Source organism: Cryptomeria japonica, chromosome 9 (genome assembly GCF_030272615.1).
Source record: "Cryptomeria japonica chromosome 9, Sugi_1.0, whole genome shotgun sequence".
Lineage (NCBI taxonomy): Eukaryota > Viridiplantae > Streptophyta > Pinopsida > Cupressales > Cupressaceae > Cryptomeria > Cryptomeria japonica.
This window is the reverse complement of record NC_081413.1, coordinates 673,053,556-673,071,627: the sequence shown is the minus strand read 5'-3', so window position 1 is coordinate 673,071,627 and position 18,072 is coordinate 673,053,556. Positions and strand designations below refer to the sequence as shown.

Genomic DNA, 18,072 nt, shown 5'->3' with positions numbered 1-18,072 from the left:
AAACAATTTAAAAAACAAATCTAACCTCACTACCGATGAACTAAATTTAAATATCTCATGGTCTTTACACTTGTTGGTAGAAACTTGATGCTTTGTGTCTCTTGAATCTTATATCCAAATTATACTTCATTGAATAAATACTCACTTAAAAATTGTTATCCTAGTCAATAAAATTAAATGCAATTTTGTTTCCCAAAAAGAATATGTTGTCTCCGTGTCAACACACCTTCTAACGACGTAAATGCTAATATATGCACACCGATATTGGGTTAGCCGTTAAAGTTTAAATTACAATCTGCCGGATTATTTGTCTGGTGCCGCCAAAAAATTCCGTTACCCGTAAAACCAAAACAGTCGAACAAAAATAATTCATACATTCGAACCGCGGGACTTAAAAAAAAAAAAACCCCAAAAGCAGGAGGCAGAGCAACTTCTCGCCCTCGACTCAATGGGACAAGCAGAATTTGTGACGGTGCTTTGGGCAAAAGAAGACGCGGGCGAGGATTCATAAATAAATGTTCAATAGAGCTGAAATGAGCATGTGAGCGGGAGAATGAGGATGTACTCAGTCGAGCTCTAAGCCATGAAATTTGTCATCATGGAATCAAAGCCTTCAAACCAGATGCTGTTTTCGTAAATCCACCAATCTATTTCAAACTATAGCTGCTACAGGACTAGAATGTTAGCCTATGTGTAATTTGCTCTCGCCTAGTGGGAAATGGCTTTTAAGCACGAAGACAGTTAAAATTATCAAACACAGGTTGCGATTATTTACCAGAATCAGAGGGAAGCAGCAGGAAAAGAAAGTAAACACAATCAAGATGGAGGTAAAAGGTTATATAAATCAGGTTACAAGCAGCAACGACAGCATAAGCTCTTCAAATTCCAGTAAGATTCTGAATCTTTATTACTCAACCATTCTTTTTAGAGAGATCTACTAAGCTTGAATTAAAAAGGCCATTATTATACTCCCTTCAAAGCTGTTCATATCATTCAAATGGAGAAAATTCAGTGGAACTCAAACCACCAATAGTACAATAGCATCATTAACATCTTCTGCAACCGCAAATGCCAACTGGGTGAGTGATCCAATAACAATCAGAATGACCCAGTACCCATAACCCCTAGGCAGTTCACACCCATTGGAACACAATTTAAGAGCTGGATCAAATCCCTACAGCCCAGTTTTAAACGCTAGGAAGGGGTCCATATTCCTAAAACAAAGAAAGACTCTGCCCTTGCCTATTACATAATTCACTGGACTGCAAATTAGAGAACCTACAACCACCACCGCCAAACATACTAAAATTCAAATCCTAGGAAGGAGCCTGTCTCCTTTAACATAGAAATACCCTGACCCTTCCCATGACATATTTTGCTGTACTGCCAGGAGAGAACCTACACACAACCACCTAACTAACCAATATCAGACCCCAGGAAGGAACTTATGTCCTCAAACAATTGGAAGACTCTGAGCTTGCCTGTAACATATCTCACTGGACTATCCAGCAGAGAGCCGGCAGACACATACTACCAAACATACCAAATCATGATTGAGACAAAGTCTTCCGAACAACAGCGCAAGAAGGTGGAGCAGCTCATGGGAGAGGCCTCCATCGGTAGCCAAGTGCACTTAAATACCATGATCAATACTTATTGTCAGTACAGGATGTTGGGGCCTGCCATTGCCGTTTACATAAAGATGTAATAGGTGCCATGCTCCAAACCCTCTGAGAACCTAAGAGACATTCTGTTCCATGCCATTGTGAAAGGTTTTGAAAACGTTACCATCTTTTGTGTGCATTTGAGGACTGTGAAGTCTCTGTCTCAGCAGACGAGTGCTGCGGAGGCTGATCTTGATCTTAAATTTTGAATTTGCTCATCAAAGCCCACTCTGTGGCCATGGAAATTTACAAGGCTGTGTGAATCTATCATGAAATGTGGCTGTATTATAATGGCCCCAGGCTGTGATGAGAGTACAGTTCCCTGATTGCAGCAATTTTTTTAACCCAAATTTCTCCACAGAATAGGAGGACACTTGAATAAAGATTAAACAGAAAATTATCGTTAATGAACTACAACTCTGATCCAAACAGTAAGGGATAGAAATTGCAATATCAACACAACTGTAACCTTAATTTTGTAATAGAAATCTCTGATACATAATGACGTCTGAGATTTGAATGATTTGGCAGCATTGATTTCATTTAACTGGTGTAAATGTCTGTATGCTCATCTATGGATTGTAAATATGACTCAAGTCTGGTAGAATGGCAACAATCGCTTATAGATTGGATAGCCCTGTGTACAATCTGAGTGTTTATCTTGATAATGTGGTAACTTGAGTGTGATCTGCGTCCTTTCAATGTAAGGTCTGAGTGTCAGGTCTTTCCTCTTCCTTAGTCCACATCTGAATGATGTGGAATGTTGCTGCGCTGGGTAGAAAAGGTTGCTTTCTGGAAGGTGTGATGAAAGCAGATCTAAGAGTGTGGCTGCCTGGAGAAGGACAAATTGCTGAATGTTGAGTGGAAGACCTGCTCCTTGATCTGCTGGATGCCCTAATTGACTAGCTCCTGCCTTAATGGTGGCCTGAAAATCTTGAAATACACCTGTACTTCTGTGATTTGCTGCTGCTGATTACTTCCAGGTTGGTGATTGGATGGCCTGCAGTTTGAGGAATGGATTTATCTGTTCACGTACCCAGAATGTGTTGAAAACTAGTGGTAAACTCCTCGAATACGTGTAGAGGAAAATAGATTTGATCAGGGAATTAACATAACCGGTGGAATTGATGATTTGTAGGCTAGGGTTTTTGCCCTAACCTTGGTTTACCGCTAGGGTTTTGCCCTTGCAGGTACCAGTCCTTAAAATTGAATTGCACTTGTCAGAAATTCATGTCAAGATGTTTAAATTCCTACCCCAAATGCTCATAAATATGATTTCCCTTGTAGGGTGCATGGGTCCAATCCTTAGCACCTGGATTTGAATTTGAAAATTTGATTTTATAACATATAATTTATATTTTAATTATTATTAATATGATGCATATTTTTTTTTTTTTACAACAAACTGCTACCAAGGGGTAGCTACCATTATATTGCAGAGAAGAAATGATTACATATCAAACACAAAGAGAGAACAATAAGGTCCTTATAGCCTCTATGACCTCCTGAGATCTCTCGATTTGTGCAGACGAGATCAGGCTCTCGTTTACAGACATTACACTATCATAAGTTTCCATATTGTTTTTACCAATACCATCACGCATCACCTTGATAGTGTCATATTTGCATCCATTCTCTAGCACTTCCTCCACAGTGAATGCATCTGCAGCCAAGCCAGTCTGGGCTGTCGGATTCAGATTCTTCAATGCTGCAAGTGCTCTGTCCCCGAGCCCCGACACCACCAATCTCCTAGCAGGCTCTCATTTACAGACATTACACTATCATAAGTTTCCATATTGTTTTTACCAATACCATCACGCATCACCTTGATAGTGTCATATTTGCATCCATTCTCTAGCACTTCCTCCACAGTGAATGCATCCGCAGCCAAACCAGTCTGGGCTGTCGGATTCAGATTCTCCAATGCTGCAAGTGCTCTGTCCCTGAGTCCTGACACCACCAATCTCCTAATCACCTGCTTTGGATCACCATGGTTGCCCGTTGTCCGTGCAATGTTATATATACAACGTTCCAACAGGGCAGCGTTATGAGAGTGTTCGCCCAATAGAAGTTGATCTTCTTTATAACATCTTCTTCGATATTGCCCTCCAAGACAAAGATCTCTTTCAGCTATTCTTTCACAGAGCCATAGTTGCATTTGTAGTCGCAATTGTGAACCAAAATATAATGGGAACCCATTGCTTTGCATATTTTGAGAAGTGAGTTTATCATCCTTATATCTTTATGCTTTGGGGGTCACGTGGTCAAAAATAATCTAAGAGAATATTGCCAATTTGATTGTCTAAGAGTTCCGACCCTTCTACAAGCCACATATACCTAGATCCTTATCCGGCTGTATTAGCATGTAGAGTCATTTCCTTGACAGCTTTGTGTTTCGACGGCAACATGTGAAGATATTTTTGGAATGGACACTCCCGTCCAACTTGCCTTGGAATTGGAGATTATCTTTGGGACTGTTTGATCTATCGCATGATTTGAGATAAAGATTGCCTCCTCATTTGCTTCTCGGTAAATGTGTTGGATTGAAAATGTTGGCATGTCTGGCATAACTGATGTAGATGAGGTGATGTAGTTAAAGACTGATGACTGCATCGATAGAGGATAGAAGATTATTTGTGATGAAGAGATTGAGATTTTGTGATTAGATGACTTGATCAGTTATTTGTGTTATCATTGATGGCAACTGATGTTAAATGATGTTAACTGATGTTATTTGATGTTTGGTTTGTCATCTAAGTGATTTAGTCTACCGGAGATAGGGTTTACCGGCAATATAGAGAAGACTGTGAAATAGGACTTTAACCGGTATATGTAGAGATGTTTTACTTGAAGCGGATGATTGGTGATTTGCGGTTTGGAATGTAAGCTTTTATCATGGTAATGAGTATCTGACCGGAACTGCATCTTGTGATGACTATCAGAAGGCATGTTTCTAATTCCTAATGAAGTTTTGCTAGGGTTTTAGTAGGGTTTTAGAACTGGTGATGAAATCACCAAACCGGTAATGGTTTTTGGTATGGTGGTGATAGACATCAAGTTCACGTGTTGATGATAACGTGGCACAAACCACATGAAATGTTTGAAAGATGTTTTGGCATGTTTGGAGAACAAATTTTTTGGGAATGTGCAAAGTGCTTAGTGGAGTGAGCTAAGGGTTTGACTTTGTACTAGATCGATTTGTCGTGATGACTTATGATCAATCAACGACTGATATTGATTCGATATTGATTGTAATGATCCATATGATGATCTGTAATGAGTTGTAAAGATCTGTGATGATCTATGATGTAATTTAGGGTTTAGTGTCCGACCTAGTGGAAAGCATTATTTATGTTGGCTTAGTTGATGTTTATTGTGTCAGTGATCTTAGAGAAGAGTGTGAAGCCGTACCGGAGAAGAGTGAGATGTGCTTGAGAGTTGCAGATAGTGAAGTATAATTGGATCTGATTTAGCAAGCTGAGAAGTGCAAGTAACAGATCACTTTTTCACTGTTGTTCTCTAACAATTACAACAGATTAAATCCCTTAACCGGGTAGGTCCTAACATGCCTTAATCTTGTAAATTCTCCAAACAGGGTAGCTCTCAAAAAGAGTTATAAATCCTCTCACGAGGTTGATCCTAACAGGTCATTAAGCTCCTAACCGGGCTGCACATCCAAATCCCTTAACCGGGTGACTCCTAACAGGGTCTGCTCCTAACAGGACGTATTGTAAGCTCCTTGTTGGTGTAAATAATTATTCATCATGGATATTATTACACTTACTTAAGTTTACTTAGGATAATGCATTTCATAGTGGTTTGGATATGAGACACTTGGGTGTTTGTGCCACATTGGGATAGTGTGTGTAGGAGAAATTCCACCTTTTATGGTGTTGATCTTGTTATTACACTATCATATCCACTTATAGTGGAGTGATAATTCCACCTTCGGTGGGTGATCCATCTCATGTGGAATATTATATTATTTCTCCTACCTACCCACACCTATTTCCTACCTACCCTTGTTTCTTATTGAGCCACATGTCATGTTTGTGTGCTCATACATATCCCTAGCCTTGCCTATATAAGCAGGCTCTTCTACATTGTATGTAACAACTATTGAACAACTATTGAATCATTTTCTATTGATAAGAATACAGTTTATTCTTGTCCTATATTGTGTCTCTATTTTGTACATTTCATTGACCCCTTGATCTTGGCAAAATCCAACATGGTATTAGAGCCATTGGGGCTTCATTGATTCGTCTTGAAGAGGCATTATTGCGACATCAAGAGGCAGATCTGAGGAGCAGCATCTTTTGGAGGCATCCTAGACCAGATCCGACCTCGCCATTGCGTCCAAAAGGCCGTTTCCATGAATTTTGGTTATAAAGTCGGTCTATTTTGGTGAGAAAATTTTTTTCCCCAATTTTGCTATATCGTACGGATTTTCGAAATTTATTATTATTTTTTCAGAAAAAAAAAATTATTTTTCTGAAATATTTTTGTCAAAAATTAAAAAAATTTTAAAAATTCCGAAAGCAAAAAAAAAAACAAAAAAAATCAATTTGTTTTGGGGGTCCGCAGACCCCTGTACCCCGCAGCCGTACTTTTTTGGCAGGTCACAGGTCTGTCGTAGCCCGTACCTGTCGGACCGCCGTCGCCTGCGCGTTGTACCCGCCGTCTGCAGACTTCTTCGTGCCTTCCGCTCTCGGCTCCGCCCGCCTGCTACCGTTGCCGCAGCTCGAGCGCCTCTTCCCCAGACTACGCCACCTCCCAGCTCCTGTCCTCCCGGCGCAGGACGACTCTCCTCCGCCGCCGGCCCTCGGTTCCGGCGATCCTTCCATGCGGACACCAGTCACCATACCGGAGGACCTGCGCCCGCCACGTGGTAGGCGGCCACTGGCCCGCAGGTACAAACCTGCCACGCATCATTCGTACGGATCGCCACATCATCTGCCAAATCAGCTCGCCTAGTCAGCTTTCCGTACGCACAGTCATCCTGCACAGTCATCCCGTCCGTACAGTACGGATGCCCAGTCAGCAGGGGCGAAGTTTTTGCGACGGTCAGACGACCGTCAAATTTAACCCCGTAAATTGCTGACGTCAGCGCCACATCAGCAGGGTTTAAAATTTTTTGGACCCCCTCCCATTTGCATTTTTGATTTTGCAGTTCAACTTCAAATGCCCATAACATGCTCATTTTTGCTCCTTTTTGGGTGCAATTTTTTTTGAAATGGGCTAGAATTTCGTGCTCTCCACAGTGGTGAAGAAATTTTTTGATTTTGATGCACGGATTTTTCAGAAAATGCAGTTTTTGGTGACTATACCTGAGTAATCCCAGTTTTTGCAACTTCAGAGGCTTCGTTTGGGGTCATACGACCTCCTTTTTAGGTGCCGTTTTTTTTGAAAGTGTGTATTTTTTCCTCTACTTTCACATGATGCTATCAGATTGATGCCATTGTAAGTAGAAATTGTACTTTCAGATCTTGGCCATTTTTGGCTCTCTTGGTACTTGTATATTTGTTTGAATCTCAGTTAGATTCATTGCACTATTGATAGAAGTCTCTTGTATCTCCTTTGAGAAGTTGTAAAATTTGCATCATAAGTCCACTTTGCCTTGTTTTGCAAGTGGATCATTGTAATCGCACTAAGTATAAAGTGCCAAAATCATCACTTTAGGGGGGGTACTTTGATTGAGTGAATTTGGGGGGGTGTCTCTTGTGCTTTTGTGCTCTTGTGTTCCTTTCTTTTTGCTGCTATGGGTTCTTCTAAGTTTCCTCTCTTAACTCCACATAACTATGCTACTTGGAAAACTGATGCATGGAGTAAACTTATGGAAAAAGGACTCACTCATTACATTGATGGAACTATTGTTGCTCCAGCTGATCCTAAGGCTGATCCAGTTGGTCACTTAGATTGGCTCACTAAAAATATCATGGCAATTGGTACCTTAAGAAAGTATGTATCAAAGGATCTCATTTTTCATATTGAGAAATGTACTCTAATCAAGGATGCTTGGCAAAAGTTTCAAGACTTGTATGGTCAAGTTGATGAGATTAGGGGATATCAAATTGATAGTGATCTCACCATGTTAGATCCCAAGAACTTTGATACTATACAAGATTATGTCACTAAGGCAAATGAGTTGAGGGCACAACTCAAAGATTGTGGCATTGATAAGAAGGATACTCAATTGATATTCAACTTGATAGGCAAGCTTCCACAAGAATATGTAGCATTTGTTTCTAGTTTCCAAACCCATAGGATGACAATGGGTTCAAGCTACACAATGCCTACATTTGATGCTTTCAATGAAATGTTGATGATGGAACAAACTAAGTTGATAAGCATGGGCATTCTTAGGGCTTCTAAGTCTCAAGCATTAGTGGCAAATCAAGGGAACAAAGGAAATCAAGGCAAAGACAACTCAAACAAGAAGAAATGGCAATCAAAGCCTAAGGACAAAGCACCATCTTCTCCACAACAAGGAGATTCATCCTCTTCCAAGAGAGATAATTCACCAAAGAGAGAGAGACCTACTTGTGCTTATTGTAAAAAGATTGGTCATGAGGAGCATCGTTGCTATTCTAAGAAGATTGATGAGCTCACACATATCATCAAAAAGCATAACATTGACTTGCCTAAAGTCTACAAGAAGGATGATTCATCAACTTCAACTTCCTCACATTCAAAAGGAAAAGGGCAAGCATTCATGGCTTCTACAAGTGGAAAGACTCACTCTTTTGGAACAAGAAAAGGAAAAGCTCTATGTGCTACTATCAGTCATGATTTAGAGAGATGGCTTCTAGATTCAGGGGCTTCTCATCATATGGCATCTTCGCAGTCTATGTTCTCTACATTTGAGCCTTGCACCATGCCTCAGATTTTGATGGGCAATCATACATACATGGATGTGATTGGGAAAGGATCTATTGACATTGGGGATAACTCCTTCAATGATGTGTTGTGTGTACCCCACTTGACAAACAATCTCCTTTCTATCTATCAAATCACACATGGCGCAACTAAGAGAGTTGTGGAGTTCACACCTAACTCAGTTTTTATTAGAGACATGGAGACTAGAGCTATCATTGCGACTGGGGTGGTTGATCATGCATCTCGGTTATACTCCTTTTCAGATTTTGTTGATGATGATGATTTCACATTTGATGATTCTACATTTGATGATCACACTTCTTGTGATGGTTCAGATTTTGAGGAGAACTTTGGACACTTGAACATGGGGATTCTCACATGTGACCCCATTCTTGAGTCTTGTATTTCATCTCTGCATATTGATATCACATCACCTATTGTACCTGATGATGCAGATAGTGCGACAGTTTTGCCTTCATGTGATTCAGTGCAGCAGGATATTCATTGTCTTCCAGCTTCAGATTAATGGGATGATTACTTGATAGACATTGCAGGTTTATTTGTGGAATCCTACATTGCAGATTTGGGAGACATCATCGATGACATACATCTTCTCTTTGATGAAGATGATCCGTCTTCGATTGTTGCGAGGGTACACTCTGACCCTCTTGTTCATTCTCTACATGATCATTCTTTCGAGGTTGACATGATTGTGGATACTTATGTACAGCAGTTGGAGGAGGTCTCTTTATGTTTTGAGGAGACATATGAATCTTTGGAACATGTTCTACATCCATCTCCACTAGATCTTGGAGTGCCTTTTTCAGCAGTGTGGCACAGTTTACCACCTTTGGAGGGGGTATCTTTCAGCATCGACATGGGGACACTTGAGCAGTTTTCAGAGATTCCTTTCATCATGAGTTTTCTTCATACATCTTCCCTTCATGATTGGGGAGACTTCATGGATACACCTTTGGTTTTGTTTCTTCCTAAGGGGAGGAATGTTGTTCGACGTTCGTGGAGCAGTTTCTTCATACATCGAGCTTCTATCATTGGTGCAGATTCTTCATTGAGGGAGGATCACAGTTTGACTTCTCTTCTTCTCTCATATGGGGGGGACTTTTTCCTCACATGGGGTTTTGTTCCTCACATTCTTCTATGAGAGTTCTTTCTATGGGGGAGGGTTTTTTCCCATTGGGTTTTTCTCTCTTTCCCCACTTTGTGAGAGATTTCATTGCATTGGTTTGCATGCATTTGCATTTGTACATGGGTACCTAACATGGCCTCATAGCCGGGACCCATCTTGCATTGCTTAGTTGCATTGTAGACTTAAGTGCATTCCCCTAAGTTGCACTTAAGGGGGGGTGTTGGTGTAAATAATTATTCATCATGGATATTATTACACTTACTTAAGTTTACTTAGGATAATGCATTTCATAGTAGTTTGGATATGAGACACTTGGGTGTTTGTGCCACATTGGGATAGTGTGTGTAGGAGAAATTCCACCTTTTATGGTGTTGATCTTGTTATTACACTATCATATCCACTTATAGTGGAGTGATAATTCCACCTTCGGTGGGTGATCCACCTCATGTGGAATATTATATTATTTCTCCTACCTACCCACACCTATTTCCTACCTACCCTTGTTTCTTATTGAGCCACATGTCATGTTTGTGTGCTCATACATATCCCTAGCCTTGCCTATATAAGCAGGCTCTTCTACATTGTATGTAACAACTATTGAACAACTATTGAATCATTTTCTATTGATGAGAATACAGTTTATTCTTGTCCTATATTGTGTCTCTATTTTGTACATTTCATTGACCCCTTGATCTTGGCAAAATCCAACACTCCTAACAGGGCGTACTTCAAAAGAGTACAAATCTTTGTGGGTACTAACTCCCAGCGTGGTTTTTCCCTAGTTGGGTTTCCACGTAAAAAATATAGTGTTCATGTGTGAATGATTTTCATGTGATGTTATTGATTATCTTAGTTTATCCATTATTTCTGAATACACTGGTTGTAGCAGTTTATCAGAGATTTATCAGTGATTATCGGTACTATTTAATGAATTGGCATATGTGGTAAATGAAGTTAGATTTGTTGTAAGTTTGATTTGGGTTTAAAGTTTGAAGTTGGTATTAATATTTGATTCACCCTCTTAGTATTAATTGGATCCCCATAGGATTAACAAAAAAGTCCATATTATTTAGGAGCTCCCTTTTAACCACATTTGTGATTTACAACTGGGTGCCGAGTTTGAGATGACTGCCTGGATGACATTTAGGGAGTCGCCTTCAATATCTACTGCTTTGAGATTCTTGTTTGAACATAGTTTAAGTCTGCCAAGCAAAGCTGCAAATTCGGCATCATGGTTAGTGCCATTCGAAAGTTTTACTGAGCCTGCCCATACTAATTCTCCTTTATCATTTCTAATAATGAATCTTGCATCGGATGGACCTGGGTTTCTATTGTCATTTTATGACACCCTTGGTCCATCAGTGAGAACCGATCAGAGATATGTTTTATGGACCAATGCTGTCTCAGTTGATCAAAGAGAAAACAATGGAATCATGAAGTATGAAGTGTTTTCTTGCCATAACTCCGGAACCCCCAGGTTTCCAAGTTCCTAAGTCTTCTTTTCCTCAACCCCGGAACCCCTGGAACCCCTGGTTCCCAAGTTCCTAAGTCTTCTCTTCCTCAACCCCGAAGTTCCCAAGTTGCTAAGTCTTCAACCCCGGAACTTCGGAAATTCCCAAGTTACTAAGTCTTCTCTTCCTCTACCCCGGAACCCTCAGGTTCCCAAGTTCCTAAGTCTTCTCTTCCTCAACCCCGAAACTTCGGAACCCCAAAGTACCCAAGCTGCTAAGTCCTCAACTTCGGAACTCCCAGGTTCCCAAGTTCCTAAGTCCTCAACCCCAGAACCCCTAGGTTCCCAAGTTCCTAAGTCTTCTCTTCCTCAACCCGGGAACTCCGGAACCCCAAAGTTTCCAAGTTGCTAAGTCCTCAACCCCGGAACCCCCAGGTTCCCAAGTTCGTAAGTCTTCTCTTCCTCAACCCTGCAACCCTAGAACTCCGAAGTTCCCAAGTTGCTAAGTCCTCAACCCCAGAACTTCGGAACCCCCAGGTTCCCAAGTTCCTAAGTCCTCATCCCCGGAACTCCGAAACCCCTAGGTTCCCAAGTTCCTAAGTCCTTGCCCTCGAAACTCCGGAATCTCGAAATCCCGAAATCCCAAGCCTACGTCTTCCCAACTTCTGGAGCCCGTGTTTGCGAAGTCTTCCATCTTCCTTCCAACTTGCAACACTTCCAGATGGCGTGATCAACACTCAAAGCTCTTAATGCTCCAACAACTCTTGCAACTTGTACACCTTTTGTGGAGCTACAGGGGCGCATTTAATGATTTTTGTAGGATTTCCATCAAGAGAGGTACATGGCCATGCTTATTTGTGGTTACTTATGTCATGCCTGCATGCTCTGACTTTGGAATGTCAGTCAATCCACCTTCTAGAAGTACCCTTCTTCTTGGGATTGCATTTTCAGGGTATTGCCAGGTTGCTTGCATGTACACAATGTCAGGTGCATGCACTTCCTTGCATTCCCTGACTGACATTTCCCTGCACACGCAAGGGTCAAGGCTTCTCCCTTGACCAATGGTCTCTCCTATGTGACCGGTTTTCTATATAAGGCTGTTATGACTCGTTGTAAAGGGTTCTCTCCCTGCTGGCTTGAGCTATTCTATGCTCTTTCACTTCTCTTAAAGACTTGTATTTATCTTGCATTTCTGCAACTGTAAGTTTGGCCATTGGCCTTATAATGAATTGAAATCATCATTCTTGTCTTACTTCAACTTATGCATGTTGTGTATGTGTTCTTACCTTCACTGTAAGTGTATGTTAGTGGCCTTCTTTCACATATATGTTGTGTTAACATGTTTCTGTGTGTGACTTGTGGGAAACCTTCTCCCCTCTTGACATTTAGCAAGTCCTAACCTCCATACGTGCGTTAAGGTCATTCATGCAACTGAAGTTTGTGCATCTCTTGGGGATTTCAGTTGGTTCTATGTGCCATTTCAGGTGGGGAGAGAAACATCTCTTATCTTGGTGCATCACCTCCTTTCATCTTTAGCATTTCTCTCTTCCCTTTTCCTCTGCAAGCTGTTAGGATAGGTTTAGAAGTAAGATTTGAAGTGTTGAGTTGGTTCAACACTTGCACTTGGATTGAGAAGGAAGCCGACCTTCTCCGGAGATTCAACCCCCTTGCACAAGGTCGCACACTTCGGGGTTGTTTCCATGTTTCACGAGGTTGCTGAGTTGATAGCTCAGCAAGGGTGCAAGCTTTTGTGATAACAGTTTCCTCTGGAGGCTTCGTCAAAGTTTAACTTAAAATGGCCTATTGGCAAAAAATATATATGCATATTTATATAGTGTTTAAAAGCACTTTTATATGCTAATGGTGAGCGTTAGGGTTAGCTAGGAAAGGGACATAACATGCATGGATGTAGCTCTGATTTGTATACCAATAGTTATATCATTAGAGGGTTTTCTTAGAAAGGGTATATGAAGCAGTCCTTGGAATTTTATGGTACCATGATTGGCAAGTGTCTTTGTCCAAGTTGAGGAGTTAACAATGTGCTTGTTTGCAGTCTTTGAAGAGCACATAGGCAATACTGAGAGGTGGGGGGGCGGGGGTTGAATTAGTATTGCAAATTTGTTCTACTTTTTAAAACTTGAAACTACATAAAACATGAAAAGAACAATCATGAAAATTCATACACCAAATATCTTGTGGAAAACCCTTTTGGGTAAAAAAACCATGACATCAAGTAGCTTTAATTAATAAGAAATGGGCACTAACCCAGATACAAATGAGAGCACCAACTCTGTGATGTCCCCATCCTAGTCAGGGCTTGAGAGTTGATGAGTTAGCTTATTTCTTGGACCCTCGTAGGCTAACAGGGTATGGACAAAGGGTCATGGAGAGAGTGGATGGAGGATGGTGTTCTTCAGTTCAGTGTTGGGTTCAGTTCAGGCTTTGTTTGAGCAGTTTTTGACTCCATTTGAGGGATTTGCTATTTATAGCATTTTGACTGTTTATAGATGGGAAGTTGGCTATTTTTAGATAGGCCCTGATCACATGGGTTTTGGGACCTTTATCTCCAGCTTCTGCCGATTCATCTTTTTGGAGTCATATTGAGAGAGATGTTAATTTTTCAGTGAATTACATGCTATATTTAATTAATGACGTTTATTATAAAGTCACATAGACTTTTTAATAAAATATTTCACTTAAATTTATTTAAGTGATATTTTATGTTTCTCTATAGTTGGGCGCCCAAATTAAAAGTGTTTTAACACTTATGAGATTTTATATAACCCTAAAAGCAACCCTAAATAAAAATCGTGGGTTTTTGCATAAAGCCGCCCCCTTGAGAGATCAAATTCATTAATTGTTGATTAATTGATATCTCATTCCTCTCTGGGTTTTGGAGCTTGAGGGTTTCAGACTGGATTCTTCATTGGAGAACGTTTATTCTTCAGTGCATGGTAATGGTGAGACTGTGAAAGATCAGTTGAATTGTTGCAGCTGTGGTTGGCTTCATTTAGAAGTCAAATTGATTCAAATTGGAGCAGATTTGGCTTCTGACAGGGCAGATTTGTTGTAGGTTTCGTATTTGCTGTTTTGCTATTAATTTTTCTGTGGTTTGGAGGCTTCTTTTCCCAAACACACAGCTTGCTCATTTATTGGCGCCATCTTCCCACTGTTTGGGCGTCTTAGTATTAAATAAGAGCAGATCTGAATTGTTTCCAGAATAAAAAATCAGAACTTTGTAAGTTGCTGATTGAATCTTTTTAATTCAATAAATTGGCTAAGGACCTATGGGTATGCTTCTAAATTCTCCAGTTTATTGTTTCAGCTGATTAATTTCATGTATTCTTTCAATATGTGTTGAGAATTAAAGAAACCCTTCTGCAACTTCTGTCTATTTCTGAAAGACCATCTCTAATAATCAAAACACAAAAAAAATATAATAAATTACAGCAGGTTGAAGAATTGAACCAGCAAGGGTTCATCACAAACTCCCAACAACTGAAGCACCCACTCTAGCCAAGTGAGGCACCAACCTCAAAACTTATTAAAAAATATACTGTGATCATTCACCACACATGCAGCTTCAAAAAGAAATAATACCACCGTTCTGCTCACAGAAAGATGTTCAACCTCTTTGCATTTCATGGTAGTCAGATTGCTGATATTTATATTTAGTTGTACACAGAATTCTTAAACATCATCTGCAAACCTGCTCAGCTAACTCTGTATTCATAACCCAGATTGCAATATTTACTCTAGCAGATCACACTCAACTTACAACAACAATAGCTATTATATTCGAGCAATAACACAACAAAACTTTTCCCTTGAATAACATCGTTTCATCCTTCCATAAGACACAACATCTTCAACAACGGTCAATACACAGAGGCCACCAACAAATTTCTGTTCACCATCTATCCCTCGTAGCAAAGGTTTTTACAAAACACCCAGTCATTAATCCTCTTAAAAAAAAAACGCCCAGCTCCTTTTTACATAGTTCGTCTTTTTTTAACATCCCAAAACGCATTGTGTATTTTGTATATCTAACACGAGATACACACCATGGCCTCTTCAGAACCTATTCGAATATTAGAAAATTCGACTCAAAAAAAAATTCTCCCACCTCAGCGCAGCCTGTGACACAAAAAAATGCCACCTTCGGTATTAACAACAACTTATAAATGCCAAAAGAAACCATGATATACAACAGGCAAATTAATTCCAAAAAAAAACATTAATCCGATTTTTATCTGCCAAAAAAAAGCTTTTAAGTTGTATCATTTCCTTATATGCAATGCTAGCTCCAAAATGAATGACCTTCCAAAAAAAATGAAATTCCACCACTCTCTCCACAAAAACATGCAGACAATAATAAATTTCAAAAGAATCGAGCCATATCCTCAAAAGAAAAATGTTTCGGCAATTGTCGCAGCCTGAAAACGACAACAATAAATATGAACCACTAAAACACGTTTTCTTCCAGCCATGCCAAAAAAAGATACCACGCAGTCCACAAACTGTTGGAGAAGAAAGAAAAATATTTAATTTGACAAACCTCCCAAACCAATATACGTGGGCTGTCTAAAATATAAAGTGGGCCCCAAAGAATATCCAACTCATGACATGGCAAGAATCTGAAGTAAGCAGTTGACACAATGACATGTAGGCACTCACACTGCTGAAGCGGACACACACATAACTCAAGCTAACAGCCAAGGAAGCAGCTGAAGCAAGTCAAGTACCTCAAGCAGCTCAAGCACGTCAAGCACATCAAGCACGTGAATAAGTTTTGAGAGCCAAGGAAGCAGCTGAAGCAAGTCAAGCACCTCAAGCAGCTCAAGCACGTCAAGCACATCAAGCACGTGAATAAGTTTTGAGGTTGGTGCCTCACTTGGTTGGAGTGGGTGCTTCAGTGGTACTTGTACTTGGCACACTTAGGGACTGCATCCCAATTACTCATTGGCCCCTCCTTGTACTTGACTTGTTTATGTGGGAGGCTGCACAAGTTGGAATGTACATAGATCAACTACTTTTCCTTTTTTGGAGCCTATTGATTGTGCTTAGTTGAATGAATTGTTGGTATGTGTCCAGCATATTCCCTTGGGACTTGTGACATGGTTTTACAGCCTTTTGTGAGATCCTTAATAGGGATGGTAGGGGTTTCTTGAACAAATGCATCTTTTGGGAAAAATGGCCAGCTCGACTTTCTATAACTAGTATCAAAGTAGGGTCATAGGTTTGAATCTCCTTGAGTAACACTGAGGGGGAGATTGTTGGTATGTGTCCAGCATGCCCCTTTGGGATTCATGACATGTTTTAACAGCTTCCTGTGAGATCCTTAATTGGGATGGTAGCAGTCTCTTGAATAGATGCATCTTTTAGGAAAAACAAGCAGCTCAACTCCTGGTATAAATATAGGAGTATGAACACCAATTTTGCTTAGTTGAGCAAGAATGTGCAATTTGTTTAGATTGAGACAAATTCAATACAACCTTCCTCCAATTAACTATTTTGAGCTCATTCTTTTGAGTGATAGAAGTGTAATCCTTGACTTTTTTATTCCATACTGTAGATAGATAAGTTATGGCTTCTCTGTGTATTGCCCAGTATAGGGAATCCATTCCATGAATCCTTCCAGAAGAGGGATTTGATATCTGGAATTAGTCTAGATGCCATATGATCTGTATATGGATATGCACTTATGGATTTTTCTTCTGTTTACAATTTTCCTTCACTTTTGGGGCATAAGACTTGAAGACATGATTTCTCTCACAGAATTTTTCTGGGTCTAGGACAAAGTATGAGCTCTTCATTTTAGAAGGTGCATCTTTATTTGTAGACATGGTCAAAGGCTCTCAATGAATTGGATTTTCCTCAAATATTACCGTTTCTAGTAGGAACCATGTCTTATATATTTATTCTAATAATACAACAGAAATGGATTGTTTAGAAGGATTTTCTGTTATTTCCTGCTTGCATTCATCTCTATTGACTGTTCGGTTTTGTTGAGATGACTACAGTGGTAGATGGAAAACGAGACAAGGAGGATCTCAGCTATGGTAAAAGTCTTTTGTTAGACAAGTCCAAATTTGATCTGCAGTTACAACTTTTGGCTCTACAGATTCCTCAAGAACTATGTAGTATTGCATCTCGAATTTTGCATGGGTATGAATTTTAATCTCTTTCCAAGCTTGTGGTTGCCTCATTACTATGCTCTTTCTACTTTGTCAGTTTACTTATGAGATGTTAAAATTTGTAATTGGTGAATTCTGTAATCAATAATTCCATAGGCTTATTAATGAGAAATTGCATAGGCTTAAGTCATGATCAAAACAATTTTTCTAGTGCATATTGTAGACATAATTAATTTAGTATATAAGATTCATATAAATAGATTGATTATAAAGAGTTAAGGTTGCTTAATTTGTATTAGAGATTGATTGGTCCTAGTTTACCGTATGATACATTGGCAAATGTTCAAGGATAGCCAGTAAAGTCAATATCAATTTAACAAGTAATTCTGTGATCATGGAAAGACATATGACATCGTGATGACAACAACAGGAAATGCTCATCTTTTTATGTTTCGAGGATGGAACATTTTAATTTGATTTTCTAAACCAGTACTGCAAATATAACAGATTGACTCATATTTCAAAAACTTGCAACATATTAAACTAGGCAGACCCAATTTTGACTTGGACTTGGCAAATTGGCAAGCTAAAAATATACTTAAATTTGTTAAGCTGACAGAACTCTTCAAGAAATGCTAATAACTTGGTAAAAATTGCTAAAACTCAGCAAAAACTTTGCAAATTTTTGGTAGATAAATTAATGGTCATTTTCTTGTTTTCTTTTTGGTTTGAGAGTGTTTGGCAAGTTTTAATACTATGGATGGACTAATAAGTTTTTAATATATGAATGCATTC

At 39.6% G+C, this 18,072-nt stretch overlaps 1 protein-coding gene across 9 annotated transcripts in view; it reads left to right on the top strand.

The window, feature by feature from the left end:
- Window positions 1-384: 384 nt before the first annotated feature.
- LOC131054862 (tRNA (guanine(37)-N1)-methyltransferase 1) overlaps window positions 385-18,072 on the top strand; it is a 116,118-nt gene continuing 98,430 nt past the window's right edge. For 5 of the 9 annotated variants that reach the window (XM_057989488.2, XM_057989489.2, XM_057989494.2 and 2 more), the window contains exons 1-2: window positions 387-888; window positions 17,164-17,308. In XM_057989488.2, coding sequence (XP_057845471.1) covers window positions 690-888; window positions 17,164-17,308 — 344 coding nt within the window. In that variant the 5' untranslated portion in view covers window positions 387-689. Of the gene's footprint in view, window positions 889-17,153; window positions 17,309-18,072 lie in introns of all 9 variants that reach the window. The other 4 variants (XM_057989497.2, XM_057989487.2, XM_057989495.2 and 1 more) reach the window with 4 other exon arrangements.